The sequence below is a fragment of the Aegilops tauschii genome, chromosome 6 (genome assembly GCF_002575655.3).
Source record: "Aegilops tauschii subsp. strangulata cultivar AL8/78 chromosome 6, Aet v6.0, whole genome shotgun sequence".
NCBI lineage: Eukaryota > Viridiplantae > Streptophyta > Magnoliopsida > Poales > Poaceae > Aegilops > Aegilops tauschii.
In genome coordinates, this window is record NC_053040.3 from 75867512 (window position 1) to 75885146 (window position 17635).

A 17635-nucleotide genomic window follows, 5' to 3' on the forward strand; every position below is an offset into this window, starting at 1 on the left:
AAAAACGGCGGGGTGGTACCTTGAGCACGACCGGGAGATAGAAACAGCGGCGATAGAGAATGGAATAGACCGTAGGAATGTATCTTCGCCGCCGCTCAACCTCGGTCCGCAGCGGAGTGCTTCTTTGATTCGGAAGATCGGAGGAGAGTGTAAACCCTAGTCTCGCTCGCATCGCATTTCCTCTCTTTTCCAGCTGCAGCGGCGCCTCGCCTCGCTCACATGGGCCAGCCACACCCGGAATGGCTGCGGGCCGACGCGCACTATTTTCGGCCTTCTAGACCTTTTATTAAAACACAGAAAAAATCTAAAAGTAAGAAAATTATATAAAATGTTCATAGAATCGTTTCAATAAATAAGTAAAAATTTAAGGCACTGTAAAATCAGCTTGTAAAATATGTCCATGTCCACGAAAAAAAACCATGTGCTTATTAAAATTTCTAGCAATTTTTTTAAAATGTTCCTATATGCGAAACATATGTTCATGTGTGACAAAAAATGTTCACATGTATCGAAATAAATGTTTGCTTTTTATGAAAAAGTGGACGTGTATTTTCATAAATGTATGTAAAAATTAATGGTCATGTTCATGTATTTCGGAAGGATTCTTACATGTGAAGGAAATGTACATATATCTTAAAGAGATGTTCATGTTTTGAAGAAAAAAATACGCATTCAATATTTTTCATACAAATAGACATTGTTTACCTAGGAAAATAATAACAAGAAAACTATAAAGGATGAAGAAACAAAAGTTAAGATGAGTAAAAGAGAACAGGAATATAGAAATAAAAATAGTAAGAGAATAGCGGGGGGGGGGGGGGGGGGGGGGGGGAATAAGACGGTCAGCGTTACTGCGCCATGACCCATGTGGAAGAGTGCGTTGGTGAAATGACCCAGATGTCGCATAGAGAAGGAACATAGGTGTTATAAAACAATTAAGGATTTGTTTTGAAGAAATGTATAAACAAACTACTCGTTTAGTTTTCAAACACAAATGCTAAATATGTTGAGGCTCAACAACTAAGTGTACCAACAACCTAAGCTAAACAAGATGAGCACAAGATGTATAATAATAACACAAGTGATAAGAAAACCTAAAAGAAGATAAATAACTTGAAGCACTAACAAACAACTTCAGCGGCATGATTTTTGCAGAACCACAACTTCAGAGATTTATAACACAGAAGCACAACTTCAGAAGAAAGAGTAACACATAACCCAAGTTTCCAAGTTAGAGGAGTTCGACAACGGATCTGACAGAAATGGCCCTGCGATGTCAGTGATGATGTGGAGTCTCAATTTACTCAAAAGACAGTGTTGTAACGACAGTAGCTGAATCTGGTCGCAGAAATACAATTTTCTCCATAATGCGCAGTCAACAACTTAATGAGTTCAGCAGAAGGTTTTAACTAAATATTCTGGAGGCGTGAGCATCAACAATAAATCTTCTCCAATGCGTTACACTTCCCAATGACAAAACAAAGTTCTATCTCTAGCCAAGTTTCAACAGGAGCCAACCTCAAATCCTTCAACTTCTCACAACAGAAATCATATCTATTCAGGTTGTGAGCATTGTACGAGGAATCATAACCCACAACAGAACCCCAGAAGTTTTCCCTCGATCTCAAATTCAAACTTTTGGAGCTTCATCCATCCTGGACCGAACTTTAGGAGGCCATACTAACTGACTCCCTTTCAGTTCTTTATTACAAAATCCTTCCAATGATCATTCCAATCCAAGGACCTCCAACCATTTTATGTTGTCTACTCCCTCCGTCCCAAATTACTTGTCGTAGAAATGGATCCAAATTGACGTATCTAGAACTAAAAATAAGTCTAGATACATCCAATATCTAGATATCGAGTATTGACTGACTGGTGGTAATCACTACAAAATGGATATGTGTTGTGTTGCTTTTTCTGTACGGAATTCAAACCGAGATGTTATTTTCTGAAACATTTTGTGATGGTAAAGCGCTTGACGATCTACATGCCTGATTTGTTTCACTATTTTTTTTCGATTCTAAAAATATAATTTTGGCGTCCCAGGAGGCAAAAATCCTCTCTCGGGTGTATGCATGTTATCTAAATAAAAAATAAGGTGGGAGCCAAAAAGACGATACTAACATATGCATGGCGAATTGACAAACAACCAATAGGAAAGTCGGAAAGAGGGTTTGGGTTGTTTTCTTGGCGGAACCAAGCAGCCTTTCCCTTGAGAGCGTCGATCCTGGGGCGGCGGAGGGAGCCTCCGCTTGCAATCAATCTTGAATGCATCGGTCGATCAACCAAAACTGGGTCTAGGGTTCGAAGATTACAAATGCAGTGTACTCATCTCATAGTCTCGCTTGCCTCGCCTACTCTCTTTGAGCGGAAGGAAATGAGTACTCGACAGGCAGGTCTGAAGGTAGTACTTTTTGGAGTTCAGTTTTTTCAGCCAGAGTTCAACTTAGTGCGTGAACAAAAGTTTGGCGCTGGCTTCTCCAATTTTAAGATACGATCTTCTCAAATGGTCTGCTCGATTCTGATTTCGTATACACTCATCATACTCTTGATATGTAAACAGAAACGTGACCCCCTCTAAATTTCTGGAAGCCTGTAATTAGCACACAGCTATGTTATATGCCTTCAGTAGTCGCTCAAGTTTCAGTTGTACCTCAACTTCCATGAGATAGTACACTGCATTTGTAGTCTTGGAATCTAAAAACCCTAATTATGCTAGTAACTACTACTCCCTCCCCCCCATAAAGACGTTTGTTTGACTCTAGTATAATGTAAAAAAAACATCTTACATTATGGGACGGAGGGAGTATTCCGTCACGACACTTATTTTGGAACGGAAGGAGTATATGTTGAGAAGCAATGAAAAGACATCCCCAAATAGAATCAATATCAACAAAACAAATATGCCGCCTTTGTAGTACAGGTCAATGTGAAACTTCACATTGACCATTACTACACTGATCCATAAGAAAATTGCCACACAAAAATTGCAGGCAGATATACATGTCTTCATAATCCCTTGTATAGTAGAAAGGGTTCACGACATTTCTTAGAGAGTTAAACATAATACCAAACAGCAAAAACATGGATTCTTGGGGCCGATTTGTGAGGATTACAAAACAGCAATAGAGAGTAGAAGTTACACAACAAGAATTACAGTACACAGAGTGGTGCCTACTATTAAAGTTTCATTCACCAGATGCCGTCCAAAGATCATCATTAGACTGTCATACAGAAAAAATCATAGCAGTAAAGGTAGAAGGCAATAGAAAGTCCAGACAAGTGAATCTAGGTCGAATGATGCACAGCCTTGTCCAATGATGCACACTAAACAACTTAATGGCTTCAGCAGCAAATTCATACTGAAAATTTTGGAGACCACTTCATCACTAGGCGCCAAGACCAATTGCCTTCATCAGGGAATCTGGAAAGTCCTCGGAGTAGTGAACTGACTTGGCAACACCCTGCGCAGCTTGCAGAGAGACCTCACCACAATACTCAATGACCAAAGACCCTAATTTATGTGCACGTCCCAGTTCAGCCATTCCAACATCAGTGACATTATGACACGCCCGAAGTGTGAGATTACTCAAGCATGGGGTGTGTGCAATGAAGCGCATCCCAGCATCAGTTACTGCATGACACAATATAAGCTCGAGTGTCTCCAGATGTGGTGAGGATGAGAGGGCCTTCATCCCCTCATCATCAAAGAAATTGGCGGTGTTTAGCACAAGAACACGAATTGGGCAGGACTGAATGAGTGCCAGAAAACCCTTCTTTGTGAATCCTATTTCTGATGGCCAGTCACGGGAACATCCTGTAAATTTGAGGTCTACGATCTGAAGCATAGGATAGTTGAGGGCTAGAGCGTAAATGCTGTTATCAGTAAATGACGTCCTGGTTTCACAATAGCCATCTTCACTACAATAGCGCTGTAGGTTGAGCCCAACTGAGATGCTTTTAAGGTTGCTGCAGCTCCGGAATAATGCAATCATGTCATTGTCATTTAGTGCATAAACATACTCAAGCCAAAGGTTCTCCAATGCTTTACACTTCCCTAGGACAACACGAAGTCCTATTTCTGGCCAGGTTTTAATATGCGCCAACCTTAAATCCTTCAAACTCTCACAGGAGAAATCATATATATCTGTGCTGTGAGCATCATACGAGGGATCATAGAAGTCATATCCTATATAATGATCATGTCTTTCTCTTTTCCTCTCAAACTCAAACTTCTGGAGCTTCATCCATCCTGAACCAAACTTTAGGAGGTCATGATGATTGATTCCTTTGCAATTCTTCACTACAAGCTCTTCCAACGATCCATCCATACCAAGGTATTCCAGCCACTCTAAACTATCGATTTTCTCGCAATCAATAAGGTGGAGAGCAGATAGACTTATGCAACCAACTGCAACCGAGAAAAGCCCAATTGATGTTATTTTTGGTACGGAGTTCAGCCTGAGAGACACCAATTTCTTGCAGCGTGCTAAACAACCAAGCCCAGAGTCATCGATGTATGAGCAGAAGCTTAAGGTGAGGTCAATCAGCGAGGAACAGTGAGATGAAAATACAAAAAGGCCTTTGTTGTCCAACTGATTTCCATGTTCAGGTATCCAACCAGAGTAATCGATTTCCAATTTCCGCAAATTTGTGAACCTGGCGCACAGTGATGTTAGTGCTTCTGTAGCAGTGCCAAGACCGGAACCAACACGGATAGCACCCCTTTGATTCCCCTCTATCTTGTAGAGCTGCTTTGACACAAGGGAAAGAGAATTCAGATCACTTATCCTGGTGATCCTCTTGAGAATCTCTGTCACCAGAGCCTCCGGTAGGTCCTCCATCGAACAAATTCAGCTGTAGCAATCAGCTAATATATATCAAGGTTCAGAAAACAAGCGAAGAGCTGGAGTAAAACTTATGATATATCAGAATAATGCATGTGAAGATGGAGATCACACTGGCGACAGACACTCATTACGAAGAATATACAGTGCTGATGAAGTTTGAGCATTTTCTGTATCCATCCAAAACTTGTGTGTTCTTCATAAGCATGGAGATTTATTAAAGTAGCTAGCACCTTATCTGTCTCTAGATTGTTAGAAAGAAAAAATGACACTACAGGCCACGTCATTAAATTAAACTAGCACCATAAGTAGCAGAGCCTGAATAATGAACTAGCTATAAGGGAATACAAAGAAACAAGCTAGAATCGACACAAGCAATTCCGCAACAAGACCCACCCCCGTGTTGAATGTGAACCAACTTATTCGGATTGGAGGCACCTAATTAATAACATGAAAAGCAGAGCATGCAAATTAGTACTACTTGTAGCTCTTGCTTGGGCAAGAAAAAAAGTAGGGAGATCATTTTTGCCACAGCCGATGAGTTCACAGGGTGCAGTTATTATTGATAGATAATCTGTTCAACTAGAAATACATACTATTTGCTGCAACCCTAGGCTAGTACTCAGTTGCAAACTAGGAGAATGGCTTTATAACATTAACTAACTTTATCGATGATACTATCGGTCGGGTTCGCCCTATCAAGAAAGCAAATTGGAAACATGTCGAATCGGGGAACCAAGGAACAGGGGAGGGGTCAGCAGAAGCGAAAAGCGGCGGTACCTTGAGCATGACCGGGAGATAGGAACAGCGGCGATGGAGAATGGAGGCCGTAGGAGAGGAGGGTATCTCCGCCCCTGCTCCACCTCGGTCCGCAGCGGAGGAGAGTGCTTCTCTCCTTTAATTCGGATCGGAGAAGAGTGTAAACCCTAGTCTCTTTTCCAGCGGAGGAAGAGGAACGAAGATGTAGGGCCGGCCTATGGCGAGGTGCAGCGGGCCGAGTCGAAAAAGCTTGCCCACGGGCCGGGCCGAGAGGCACGACCCATATGGCCAGCATACATTTATCTCGCAAATTTTATCTAATCGTTTCAAAAAAAAATTTAAAATGTTACCCGCAAAAAAAATAAAAATGTTAAGGCATTTTAAAGTATGTTCATGTCCACGAAAACAAATTTTCATGTACTTATTGGTTCCCCTCGCTCATCTCAATCAAGAAAGCGGATCAAATATGGTTCCTGGGCAAAAGCTTTACACACTTCGTGAGAAGTAAATGGCCTCCAGGTGACAGGAAAATATCAAATACTACTGGAAAAGAGTCCAAAACATTTTGCGTTGAGCATTCAAAGGATGGGGGGCTAGCTTTAATAGTGATATTAAGCGTCGAAAGTAAGATGTATCCTTAAGAGTTACAACAGCGGGACTTTAAGGATAATTTGATAGGTCTAGAACCAGCTGAATGGAGATGCAGATATGCCGTGGAGAATAAACTAGTCAATGTCTATGGGATGGAAGAGGAATACTGGCGCAAACGTTGCAGTGAATAGTGGCTCTTACAGGGAGACCAGAACACCCCCTAGATGGTTTGTGGTGATCTTTTTAAAGGAATTCCGGAATGAGGGAAATTATACTAATAAAAGAATTAATGGATGAGCTATTTGCTCATCATTTAAGATTGGTAAGAGTGAACTTGGGATGATCAAGTTACTTTCCAAAGTTAAATGAGTCACTTCAATCAAACAGTACCGGCCGGTATGTTTGGTCAACGCTGATTTTTTAAGGGGTAACCAAGATTATGACAAGAAGGTTGAATGCTTACTACAGTTGCTCATGAAACCATTGGCAACCCTCAAAATAGTCTTTATTCCTAGTAGACACATTCTTGAAGGTGTGGTGGTGCTCTATGAGGTTATATATGAATTGCAGGAAACTAAGAAGGCAGTGATTATACTGAGGTTGGACTTTGAACAGGCATACGACACGGACACAAAGTAAGGTGGAGAAGTGCCTCTGCTTAAGAGGAAATGCTTTCCTCCCCAATATAATGGAGGTCCAGCAAGTAGTGCATACTGGTTGGATTTGTGTTAATTTGAATGGAGAAGGAGGAACATATTTCAGAACATACATGGGTTTGTGCAGGGGCATTCGCTTTCACCTCTACTAGAAGGGTTGAGCGCACTTTGGTGCACCGTTGATGTTGTTGGATTTCAAATTTTCGTTTGTTATTTGGTTTGGTGCATGAGGAAGATGGTGTTTTTTTCTTATATAATGCAATGTTTTGGTGGCCTTTTTCGGCAGTGTGATTCTGTTGTGTTATTCGCTAAGCTTTTTTAGACGTGTTATCTGCTAATCAAGTCATCTTGTGCGGGAAACTTTCTTGTGTTGTGGCCGCATGTATTATATTGGTGCTACAGTGTCACATGTTGACGCTTTTTTCTAGATGATGGGAGGATGTGCAGGACCGATGTGCTTTTTAGGTTGGTTGCTGCTGATTAATTTGAGAAATCATTGATCCAGTCAAAATCATGAGTCAACCTAAATCTGATTGCCTTGACTGAATGAGAGAGCTCCTTGAGAAATTGTTGACCCAGTCAAAATCATGAACCAAATCCAAATGCAACACCTTGAGAGGCTCTAAAATTAGGAAGCGTGGTCTTTGATAAATCATCGACCCAGTCATAATTGTGAATCAAATCTAAATTAACCATCTTAAATGAATGTGAGATCTCCTTGAGAGATAGTTGACCCGGTCAAAATCGTGAACCAGATCCAATTTTTTTTAATAAAAAAGGTAGGGTATTCTCTACCTTATGCATTCAAAATGGGCGAAGCGCCCAGATGACCAAAGTCATTTACATGAAGGTGATGTTAACGCTGCACAGAAAATGTAGCAGGCCATCACCAGACCTTTACAGGAAATAGAAGGCTAGAAAAGAGAAGATGACCGCCATGTATCTAGGCTGAGGTAATTACATCGGCCCATGCCCGCAAAGTAGTCCTAGTGTCATCCTCGCATGCGCGCGCAGTCCACAAAGTGAGCAGCTCAGCTATCTCATGGAAGACCTGCCCCTGCCACCAGAGTTCGCTCTTGAAGACTTGCGGATTTCCGGCGTTCCATAGAGTGGTTGCACATGCTGCAAAAAGGACATGCCAAAGCTTTCCATGAATGCTACCCGGGCGCTCAGAATTGAAGAATTCTAGGAGTCCATCCAAGGAAACGGCAAGCTCCTTCAGTCCCACCTTGGTCCATACCGCATCCGCCAGCCGGCATCTTAGTAGGACATGGCTCATTGTCTCTGCGGCTGGGCATAATTCACATCCATTGTGTGTTGCAACCTTGTCCCAGTGCTTCCGTGTCATATTGTCTCTGGTGTTCTGCCTATCTCTGAACGCAAGCCAAAGAAACACCCGGTGTCTGTGTGGTATGATCTTATCCCAGATACATGGTGCCAGGGGACAAGCTTTCCCTCGGAAGTTGAGAAGCTTGTAGAAATATGATGTCGATATTGTCCTGTCTTCCGTGAGAGGCACACGGTTATCTGACTTGTTTACTTGCAGTTGAACATTTTGCAACAAAACCCGGAGGGCCTGTAGCTCCTGGGACGCTACTAGAGATAAATTCGGGTGTAGCTGTAGCACCCAGTTGCCCTTGTTGTACTAGGAGGTGACTGTACAAAACCTGGCTCTGGAGAAGGTGAACAACGTTGGGAAGGCGAAGGCCAGTCGACCACACTGTAGCCACAAGTCAAACCAGAAGGAGGTGGTGCATCCATCCCCTAGCTCGCACCTTGTGGTTTGAAGGATTAGTTGTATCCCAGATTTAAGGCTTCTCCAGATGGCTTTATCCCCATTTCACGGTATAGGCGAGATCTCCTTCTGACAATATCGGGTGGCAAACCAACTGTAACACGGGCTATTATTTTGCTATAGTACCTTGGCCATGAGGTTACATACCATCGCCAAGTTATGGGCCCTGAGGTCGCGCACTCCAAGGCCCCCATTTTCCTTTGGCATCAAAACCATGTCCCAGGCAACTAGGCAGTGCCCCCCATTGGCACGGTTCTTCCCTTGCCAAAGAAACCCTCTCATGATCTGCTCCAACTGCTCTAGCGACTGTTTAGGCCAGATGAAACACCCCATGAAGAAGCTAGGTATTGTTGTGAGTACCGCATTGATAAGTGTCAACCTCCCTCCCCATGAGAGGAAAGTGGCAAGCCAGCCTGACACACGCTTGTCAACCTTGTGTATGACGGGCATCAACAGATTGTGAGTGATCTTGTTGGGTGAAAGGGGCAAGCCCAAGTATGTGCAAGGAAAAGACTCAACCTGGCATTGGAGAATCTGGGCAGCTTGTTGGCATGTTTCTTGAGTCATGCAGATAGGTATGAGTGTACTTTTGTGATAGTTGATCTTCAGCCCCGAGAAACCAGAGAAAGCATCAAGAATTTGAAAGAAATATGCCCTAGAGGCAATAATAAAGTTGTTATTTATATTTCCTTATATCATGATAAATGTTTATTATTCATGCTAGAATTGTATTAACCGGAAACTTAGTACATGTGTGAATACATAGACAAACAGAGTGTCCCTAGTAAGCCTCTACTTGACTAGCTCGTTAATCAAAGATGGTTAAGTTTCCTAGCCATAGACATGTGTTGTCATTTGATGAACGGGATCACATCATTAGAGAATGATGTGATGGACAAGACCCATCCGTTAGCTTAGCATAATGATCGTTTAGTTTTATTGCTATTGCTTTCTTCATGACTTATACATGTTCCTCTGACTATGAGATTATGCAACTCTCGAATACCAGAGGAACACTTTGTGTGCTATCAAACGTCACAACGTAACTGGGTGATTATAAAGATGCTCTACAGGTGTCTCTGAAGGTGTTGGGTTGGCATAGATCAAGATTAGGATTTGTCACTCGGTGTATCGGAGAGGTATCTCTGGGCCCTCTCGGTAATGCTCATCACTATAAGCCTTGCAAGCAATGTGACTAATGAGTTAGTTACGGGATGATGCATTACGGAACGAGTAAAGAGACTTGACGGTAACGAGATTGAACTAGGTATGATGATACCGACGATCGAATCTCGGGCAAGTAACATACCGATGACAAAGGGAACAATGTATGTTGTTATGCGGTTTGACCGATAAAGATCTTCGTAGAATATGTAGGAGCCAATATGAGCATCCAGGTTCCGCTATTGGTTATTGACCAGAGATGTGTCTCGGTCATGTCTACATAGTTCTCGAACCCGTGGGGTCCGCACGCTTAACGTTCGATGACGATTTGTATTATGAGTTATGTGATTTGATGACCGAAGTTTGTTCGGAGTCCCGGATGAGATCACGGACATGACGAAGAGTCTCGAAATGTTCGAGAGGTAAAGATTCATATATTGGAAGGTTACATTTGGACACCGGAATGGTTCGGGACGTTTCAGATGAGTTTCAGAGTACCGGGGGTTACCGGAACCCCTCGGGAAGTTAATGGGCCATCATGGGCCTTAGTGGAGATTTAGAGAGGGCCGGCCAAGAGGTGGCACACGCCCCCCTCCCTTGCCAGTCCGAATTGGACAAGGGGTGGGGGCGGTGCCCCCCTTTCCCTCTCCTACTCCTCCTCTCTTTCCCCCTTTGCTACTCCGGAAAAGGAAAGAGGAGGGGGAATCCTACTTGGACTAGGGAGTCCTAGTAGGACTCCCCACACCTGAAGCGCCCCCTTGGGCCGGCCTCCTCCTCCCCCCTCCTTTATATACGTGGGAGGGGGGCACCCCAAAGGCACACCAAAGTTACTCTTAGCCGTGTGCGGTGCCCCCCTCCACAGTTACACACCTCAGTCATATCGTCGTAGTGCTTAGGCGAAGCCCTGCGCTGGTAACTTCATCATCACCGTTGCCACATCGTTGTGCTAACGAAACTCTCCCTCGTCCTCATCTGGATCAAGAGCTCGAGGGACGTCATCGAGCTGAACGTGTGCTGAACGCGGAGGTGTTGTACGTTCGGTGCTTGGATCGGTTGGATCGCGAAGACGTTCGACTACATCAACCGCGTTACTAAACGCTTCCGCTTTCGGTCTGCGAGGGTACGTGGACACACTCTCCCTGCTCGTTGCTATGCTTCTCCTAGATAGATCTTGCATGATCGTAAGATTTTTTTTTGAAATACTACGTTCCCCAACAGTGGCATCCGAGCCAGGTCTATGCATAGATGTTATATGCACGAGTAGAACACAAAGAGTTGTGGGTGATAATAGTCATACTACTTACCAGCAACATCTTACTTTGATTTGGAGGTATTGTTGGATGAAGCGGCCCGGACCGACATTACATGACCGCGTTCATGAGACTGGTTCTACCGACGTGCTTAGCACACAGGTGGCTAGCGGGTGTCAGTTTCTCCAACTTTAGTTGAATCAAGTTTGACTACGCCCGGTCCTTGTTGAAGGTTAAAACAACACACTTGACAAAAAATCGTTGTGTTTTTGATGCGTAGGTAAGAATGGTTCTTGCTAGAAGCCCGTAGCAGCCACGTAAAACCTGCAACAACAAAGTAGAGGACGTCTAACTTGTTTTTGCAGGGCATGTTGTGATGTGATATGGTCAAGACGTGATGAGATATAAATTGTTGTATGAGATGATCATGTTTTGTAACCGTTATCAGCAACTCGCATGAGCCTTATGGTTGTCGCTTTATTGTATGAAATGCAATCGCCATGTAATTGCTTTACTTTATCACTAAGCGGTAGCGATAGTCGTAGAAGCAATAGTTGGCAAGACGACAACGATGCTACGATGGAGATCAAGGTGTCAAGCCGGTGACGATGGAGATCATGACGGTGCTTTGGAGATGGAGATCAAAGGCACAAGATGATGGTGGCCATATCATGTCACATATTTTGATTGCATGTGATGTTTATCTTTTATGCATCTTGCTTAGTACGGCGGTAGCATTATAAGATGATCCCTCACTAAATTTCAAGGTATAAGTGTTCTCCCTGAGTATGCACCGTTGCTACAGTTCGTCGTGCCGAGACACCACGTGATGATAGGGTGTGATAAGCTCTACGTTCACATACAATGGGTGCAAGCCAGTTTTGCACACGCAGAATACTCGGGTTAAACTTGACGAGCCTAGCATATGCAGATATGGCCTTGGAACACTAAGATCGAAAGACCGAACGAGAATCATATAGTAGATATGATCAACATAGTGATGTTCACCATTGAAAACTACTCCATCTCACGTGATGATCGGACATGGTTTAGTTGATTTGGATCACATGATCATTTAGATGACTAGAGGGATGTCTATCTAAGTGGGAGTTCTTAAGTAATATGACTAATAGAACTTTAATTTATCATGAACTTAGTACCTGATAGTTTTTGCATGTCTATGTTGTTGTAGATCAATGGCCTGTGCTACCGTTCCCTTGAATTTTAATGCATTCCTAGATTAATCTAAGTTGAAAGACGATGGTAGCAACTACACGGACTGGGTCCGTAACTTGAGGATTATCCTCATTGCTGCACAGAAGGATTACATCCTGGAAGCACCACTAGGTGAAAGACCCACTGCAGGAGCAACTCCGGACGTTATGAACGTCTGGCAGAGCAAAGCTGATGACTACTCGATAGTTCAGTGTGCCATGCTTTACGGCTTAGAACCGGGACTTCAACGACATTTTAAACGTCATGGAGCATATGAGATGTTCCAGGAGTTGAAGTTATTATTTCAAGCAAATGCTCGGATTGAGAGATATGAAGTCTCCAATAAGTTCTATAGCTACAAGATGGAGGAGAATAGTTCTGTCAGTGAACATATATTCAGAATGTCTGGGTACCATAACCACTTGACTCAGTTGGGAGTTAATCTTCCTGATGATAGTGTCATTGACAGAGTTTTCAATCAGTGCCACCAAGCTACAAAAGCTTCGTGATGAACTATAATATGCAAGGGATGATAAAGACTATTCCCAAGCTCTTCGCAATGCTAAAGGCTGCGGAGGTAGAAATCAAGAAGGAGCATCAAGTGTTGATGGTTAACAAGACCACTAGTTTCAAGAAAAAGGGCAAAGGGAAGAAGGGGAACTTCAAGAAGAATGACAAGCAAGTTGCTGCTCAAGTGAAGAAGCCCAAGTCTGGACCTAAGCCTGAGACTGAGTGCTTCTACTGCAAAGGGACTGGTCACTGGAAGCAGAACTGCCTCAAGTATTTGGCGGATAGGAAGGATGGCAAAGTGAAAGGTATATTTGATATACATGTTATTGATGTGTACCTTACTAATGCTCATAGTAGCGCCTGGGTATTTGATACTGGTTCTGTTGCTCATATTTGCAACTCGAAACAGGGGCTGCGGATTAAATGAAGATTGGCTAAGGACGAGGTGACGACGCGCATGGGAAATGGTTCCAAAGTCGATGTGATCGCGGTCGGCACGCTACCTCTACATCTACCGTCGGGATTAGTTTTAGACCTGAATAATTGTTATTTGGTGCCAGCGTTGAGCATGAACATTATATCTGGATCTTGTTTGATGCGAGATGATTATTCATTTAAATTAGAGAATAATGGTTGTTCTATTTATATGAGTAATATCTTTTATGGTCATGCACCCTTGATGAGTGGTCTATTTCTGTTGAATCTTGATAGTAGTGATACACATATTCATAATATTGAAGCCAAAAGATGCAAAGTTAATAATGATAGTGCAACTTATTTATGGCACTGCCATTTAGGTCATATTGGTGTAAAGCGCATGAAGAAACTCCATGCTGATGAGCTTTTGGAATCACTTGATGCTTGCGAACCATGCCTCATGGGCAAGATGACTAAGACTCCGTTCTCCGGAACAATGGAGCGAGCAACTGACTTATTGGAAATAATACATACTGATGTATGCGGTTCGATGAGTGTTGAGGCTCGCGGCCGGTATCGTTATTTTCTGACCTTCACAGATGATTTAAGTAGATATGGGTATATCTACTTAATGGAATATAAGTCCGAAACATTTGAAAAGTTCAAAGAATTTCAGAGTGAAGTGGAAAATCATCGTAACAAGAAAATAAAGTTTCTACAATCTATCGTGGAGGAGAATATTTGAGTTATGAGTTTGGTCTTCATTTGAAACAATATGGAATAGTTTCGCAACTCACGCCACCTGGAACACCACACCGTAATGTTGTGTCCGAATGTCGTAACCGTACTTTATTAGATATGGTGCGATCTATGATGTCTCTTACTGATTTACCACTATCGTTTTGGGGTTATGCTTTAGAGACGGCTGCATTCATGTTAAATAGGGCACCATCTAAATCCGTTGAGACGACGCCATAGGAACTATGGTTTGGCAGGAAACCTAAGCTGTCATTTCTTAAAGTTTGGGGCTGGGATGCTTATGTGAAAAAACTTCAACCTGATAAGTTCGAACCCAAATCAGAGAAATGTGTCTTCATAGGATACCCAAAGGTGACTGTTGGGTACACCTTCTATCACAGATTAGAAGGCAAGATATTCGTTGCTAAGAATGGATCCTTTCTAGAGAAGGAGTTTCTCTCGAAAGAAGTGAGTGGGAGGAAAGTAGAACTCTATGAGGTAATTGTACCAGTGATTCCTACACCAATTAGTGAGGAAGTTAATGATGATGATCATGAAACTTCAGATCAAGTTACTACTGAACCTCGTAGGTCCACCAGAGTACATTCCGCACCAGAGTGGTACGGTAATCCTATTCTGGACGTCATGTTACTAGACCCACTACAAAAAAATACACTTCTGTGATGATACGTGTTTGTCACAGTAGGTCACGTTTTCTGTCATGCATGTACATCCATGACGATTTTATGATAGAATCAAGATAGTCATACCTGTGCTGTCGTAGAAGTGTTCCATGACATTACCAAAATTATCATCACGGAAGTGTCCACTTCCATGACGATAAATCACGCATCATAGAAGTGCTTTCGTCAAGGGTGACCAACACATGGCATCCACCGTAACGGCTCACCGTTAAGCTATCGGGTCCGGTTTTGGATCCGATAACCCGTTAACAGCCCGGACCAATGGTGATTTTCCACGTGTAAAATTCTCATTGGCCGGAGGAAACACATGTCTACTCCTCGGTGGGCCAGATGTCGCCCGTCCATTGGAGGAGACATGCGTATGATACGTCGACACGTGGCAGGGCCCAACAGAGGCCCATATAGGTTAAAAAGGCCGGCCCAGTCAAAGGCCCATAGTACTTACTTAGGTACTAGTGGGCCATCCCAATAACGGCCTGTTTAATAAAGGCCCATTTACGGCCCGAAGCCAGATCTGGCCCATTAATTGTTCACCGAATATTTGGGCCCAATTACAGCCCAGTGACTTTTGTCCTGTTAGAGGCCCGATATAGACATGGGCCCATTTCAGCCTGGTGTGTCTTTCGGCCTGGGAATGGCCCGTGCTGCCCATGGGTCATATATGGTCCGACGCGACATCCGGCCCACTAACGGCCCGTGATAAAGGTGGCAACAGTTCAGCCCAACGTGACTTTGGGCCTGTTAAAGGCCTGTCGTATAATTCGGCCCATTGGTGCATGTACTAAGGTTTCGGCCTCTTAAAGGCCCATGATATCAGTGGGCCAACTAAGGCCCGAGATATGTTTCGGCCTGGTAACGGCCCGTCATATAACTGGGCCAAAAAAGGCCCGGTCTACATTTCAGCCTGCTGAAGGCCCGTCGACGACTAATGAAAATTGAGGCCCAACATGCATTTCGTCCTGCTAAAGGCCCATGGTTTCTTCTGGGCCGTAACAGGCTAGTAGAATATTCAACCTGTTAATGGCCCAACGCTACCTGGGCCAAACTAAGCGCTGGTTCCACAAAAGGCCCAACTAAAATTTGGGCCGAATATAGGCCAGAGTAAGTTGTGGGCCTGGTGCAAAGTGTGAAGGCCCCAATGGCCATTCGGGCCCAAGAAAGATGCAGGCCGGCCCAATTGTGGCCCGCTAAAAACCAGGCCCGTTAGAGGTGAATGTTTCGGCCCGGTCGACTACATAATATTTTTTTCAGATAGCGAATGATGGCAATAACTAGTAGGAATTAAGAACAAACCTACTGTATACAATAAATAAATTACGGCATAGTAACTTATAATAAACCTACACTATACAATAAAGGATTTATGGTATATTACATCCATTGGGCATCAAAGTTCGCCACCAGTGATCATAAAGCGCAACGAAGAAGCAGATTACAAAAACTGGGCACCATTGCAGCGTAACAAAATAATACTGAACCAACACCACTTCCAAGACAGTTCAAGAAAGGTTAGCCTTGCGTGGGAACTGCTGCGCAAGCTGCTGAGCAAGGCTGTGAGACTGGCCTAGCATGTCGGTCATAGCTTCCAGGTGTAGCTGTTTAGCAATGAGGTCCTCATTGGTGTTCTCCGCAATCTTTCTTAGAGATATGACTTCAAGTCGAAGTTGAGTTGCAGAATGCCTTTCTGCTAGAACTTGGGACTGAAGAAGTCGAACTGATTCAGACAGCGAATTCTGTGAGCTTGTCTGACTGCTAGTCTCAAGTAACTTGAACACTGCATCAAGACAAGACTTTGGGGTTGTCACGCTATCTTCAAGATGTTTTGCCTTCTTTGCTGCAATATATGTTGGGTTTGTCTCACAGCCTTCAGCAGACTTGTGCATGCCATCCGGCATATCACCCTGAAACAAGCAGAGAGATGACAGGTTTTGCATGTGTATAAACAAAGATGATAACTGTGCTGTCAATTCCATCGAATTTCAAATTAGAAAATAAAGAGTAAGTTCAAAATATCAATAGCATAATTTGGCATTGTTCATAATGCGGGGAGCTTCACCACACTACTGGATTACCATGTCAACATAACAAGCATAGATGAAGGGCAAAGACAATCATTGTATCTATTTGGTTAATGTGCATGGCATGTTGTTCATATCATCAGCCACATCAATAAGATAAAACAGGAGATGACAAGGTGCAAACGTGGGCTGCTTCACCACACACTGGATTATCGATCCACAAAAACAAGCATACAGATAGGGAGTATTGAGTAATGTATATGGTATGAATAAGGTATTTGGTTTTACAAGTAAAACTTGGAACTTACAGTTCTTGCGAACATGCATTTTGATAGAAACAACAAACTAAACAGCAGTAAACGATAGGGAGTATGAGCAAATTAAACAGCAGTTGAGGATAAAGGCTTTAGAAGGACTGACTTACGTTAACAGTTAACACCGGCTTTATAATGCCCTTCTCCATGTCAAGGGAAGGATAACTCAAGAATTTCAGCACAGAATCTTCTTCATAAGCATTGCCTGTACTCTACATTTTGTAGAGAGTAATTATAGATATGATAATACTGGAAGGGATAGAGGATAATGAAGATAAGATCCAGATTGATGCTACATAATCAACTACCAATCCCTGGAAGTACAAGTGTTACAGGACAAAATGTACTGACAAGAGCACTGGGCTACACTTCTGCACTGGCATTGTCTGTGTATTCAACTTTTTGGTAAGATTAAATATAGATCTGGTATTTTTTAGTAAATGGTGGGCAAGAGAGATAAGATGCAGAATGCTACACAATGAACCAATCCCTCTTCCCATAATACAAGAGTGTTTTGAACACTAGTGTACTATACAAAATGTTCTTATATTATGGGACGGAGGGAGTAGCTGTTAATGTAAGTACAGTGATAGACGATGTTCAGTCCTTACAAGAGGACTACAGAGCTAAACCTCTTCAAAAGCATTGGGTTGA

At 43.0% G+C, this 17635-nt stretch overlaps 1 protein-coding gene across 2 annotated transcripts; it reads right to left on the reverse strand.

Annotated features, from left to right (window-relative positions):
• Positions 1-3003: 3003 nt before the first annotated feature.
• On the reverse strand, positions 3004-5801 carry LOC109784625 (F-box/LRR-repeat protein 14-like). Of its 2 annotated transcripts, none has more exons than XM_020343219.4 (2): positions 5631-5801; positions 3004-4860 (listed from the first exon to the last, which is right to left on the reverse strand). In XM_020343219.4, exon 2 carries the CDS (start codon positions 4845-4847, stop codon positions 3393-3395), a length of 1455 nt encoding a protein of 484 aa, XP_020198808.1. In that variant the 5' UTR covers positions 4848-4860; positions 5631-5801; the 3' UTR covers positions 3004-3392. The 2 variants fall into 2 exon arrangements, with proteins under 2 accessions (XP_020198808.1, XP_040247880.1); XM_040391946.3 differs by having other exon boundaries at positions 3004-4873; positions 5631-5787.
• Positions 5802-17635: the final 11834 nt, after the last annotated feature.

Excerpts from the sequence above, each read along its gene's own strand:
- LOC109784625 (XM_020343219.4), bottom strand. The coding sequence starts at position 4,847 with ATGGAGGACCTACCGGAGGCTCTGGTGACAGAGATTCTCAAGAGGATC.